The following is a 2,668-nucleotide window of genomic DNA, read 5'->3' as shown; positions in this document are numbered from 1 at the left end:
AACAAACTCCCTCACCCACCTTTTCTCCCTTTAAACTTCATCTTCCATCTTTAAAATTCTTCTATCTGCTAAAGTCATTACAGATATTTTTAGAAATGTCTGAAGCAAAGTTTTCAAATCACCGCCGTGTGATTTGACGTCTGTTCTGCTGAAAGTGAGGAAAACAATCGCCGTATTGTTCTCACTCCTGTAAAACTGGTTAATAAGCTGTCGTTATTTTTCAATTCTTGCCAATTAATGTAAATGTGTGATGTGTTAAACTTGATTCTGTTAATAAATGACCCACTCGTTTGGTGAGTCAAAGATAATTAACATCTCACGTCCACATTTTATTAAATTCAATGCACGTATGTTATACAGTCCAGAAAAATGAAAGAACCCTTTTAACAGTATGAATATATCTCAGGATATGTCATACTACAAGAGCATCCTGTGCGCCAGCATCAATGTGTGGCATGGAGGTTGCACAGCTGCAGCGAGAAAACTCTGCAGAGAGTAGTGAAGGCTGAATAGAAGACTGTTGGAGTCAGCCTCCCCAACATTACAGACAACTACACTTCCAGATGCAGGAAGAGGGCCACCTGCATCATGAAGGACCCCACTCACCCAGCACACACATTTTTTGCCCCACTCCCCTCAGGCAGGAGGTTGTGGAGCATTAAGTGTAGAATCACTAGACTGAGGAACAGCTCTACCCTGAAGCTATGAGACTCAAATCCTTAACAAGAAAAATCATTGTAATGCCACTATTTGGAAATTTGTCACTTTATCTGAGCTGCTGATTATCAATGCTGCTGATTTCTTGCCTTAAGTTGCTATATTCATACCCATCTGCTCACAACAGAGTCATGTTCAGGCTGCTATTTAATACACCCTATTACAGTATACTATATTATTGTTGTTTTGTGTATATCTTAGATCCTTGTGTACTGTTTTTATCCTTTATATTTTTGTTATTTTTTAGTGTATTTGGGACCTTGAGTACACAATTTTGTTCCATCTCATGTACCACATGTGATGCAAGTGACAATAAAGAACCTTGAACATTGAACCTTATACTATCATGAAGACATGATGGAGACATCAGTGGCTGTACTACTAACACACTGTTTCAGGAGCTCTTCTTTGCTCACCACCTTCAATAAAATCAAATTGTCTCAGGTGTGATTAAAAAAGCTCTGGAGATGAAGCTGTGAGTGGTGATGTCGTAACCTTTAGCAAGGATTAAAAGAGTTCACACTGCTGGACTGCTTTTCAGCAGCCGAGACGTTTCATCATCTCATCTCTGACTCTTACATGGAGATGTGAAAAACAAACCGACAGAGATAACTGCTCAGAGGATATTTTTGGAGGCAGATAAATAATGATCAATGCAACCATGGTAGAGGTATTCACATTGTCAGGCCTGAAGGACACAACAACAAAATACAGAGTCACACTCTTCTCTCTAAACCTGTTTTGTTACAGTGCCATTTTGTTTGTGAATGTGGCTCTCATCTTTACAGTCATACTTGAAGAAAAACTTCACAGTCCCATGTACATCTTCTTGTGTAACCTGTGCTTCAACAGTCTTTGTGGGACAGCAGCCTTTCACCCCAAGTTCCTCTTCGACCTGTTGGCCAACACTTATGTCATATCTTACACTGGTTGTCTCTTGCAGGCCTTTTTTATTTATTCCTATGCAACAACTGATTTCTCTATCCTGGCTGTGATGGCCTATGACCGATATCTTGCTATATGCCGCCCTCTGCAGTACCATGTTATCATGACAAAACAATGGGTTGTCTTTTTGGTGTGTTTCTCCAGACTTGTGCCATTGAGCTGTCTGTCTGTTGGGGTGATTTTGACAGCTACGCTGACATTATGTGGCTCCCACATAGACAAACTGTATTGTGATAACTGGTCTGTCCTCATGCTGTCATGTCATTCAACCATGTCTAATAATATTTTTGGATATTGTGTTACACTTCTGTATTTCCTCCATGCTGTCTACGTTATGTGTTCCTATGTGCAGTTGGTAAAGTTTTCTTTAAAGTATCAGGATTGCAGGAAGAAGTTCCTGCAGACGTGCGCACCACATTTGTTCTGTCTGGTTAATGTCACTGCCGCTCTTCTTTTTGACCTCATGTACGGTCGATTCGGGTCCAAATATTTAGAGCAGAGTTTGAAAAACTTCATGGCTATCCAGTTTCTGATTATTCCCCCTCTTTTGAACCCTATCATATACGGTCTTAATTTAACTGAAGTGCGTAGAAGCTTTTTGAGACTAAGTTGGTACAACAAGCAGCTCAGAAGGTAAAACTGACAGATCCTGATGTTTCTTCATATGTGAGAGTTATGTCAAAAGAACCACCCTCTGATGTGTGAATCCAGATCTTTTGTTGACTGATTTAATAATTATCCGGTTTCAGACTATTTCAATCATGAAAATCAAAATGGGGGAGTGGTGGCGCAGAGGTTAGAAGATGGGCTTGTGAGCAGAAAGTTTTAGGTTCACCTCCCGGTACTGTGAACATCAAAATGTGGGTGGAAAAGGTGAAACCCCCACACCTCCCTCCACCCTCACTCTCCCCACTCATTGCCCCTGAGCAAAGCCCTCAACCCCCACCATCTGCTCCCTAAACAGTTCTCTCTTGAAAATGAGTTCTCGTGGCTCAATGAGACTACC

General features: G+C 40.9%; 1 protein-coding gene across 1 annotated transcript; it reads left to right on the top strand.

The window, feature by feature from the left end:
- Positions 1 to 1,363: 1,363 nt before the first annotated feature.
- LOC119429624 (olfactory receptor 142-like) lies at positions 1,364 to 2,295 on the top strand (the record flags this gene model as incomplete). Its single annotated transcript, XM_037697219.1, has 1 exon — positions 1,364 to 2,295. A coding segment is annotated over exon 1 (932 nt), but the record flags the coding sequence as incomplete, so codon positions are not given.
- Positions 2,296 to 2,668: the final 373 nt, after the last annotated feature.

Source organism: Nematolebias whitei, unplaced genomic scaffold (assembly GCF_014905685.2).
Source record: "Nematolebias whitei isolate Nwh7 unplaced genomic scaffold, NemWhi1 Nwh_scaf_3923, whole genome shotgun sequence".
Lineage (NCBI taxonomy): Eukaryota > Metazoa > Chordata > Actinopteri > Cyprinodontiformes > Rivulidae > Nematolebias > Nematolebias whitei.
The sequence above is the reverse complement of the archived record's forward strand: the minus strand, read 5'-3'. Positions and strand labels throughout refer to the sequence as shown.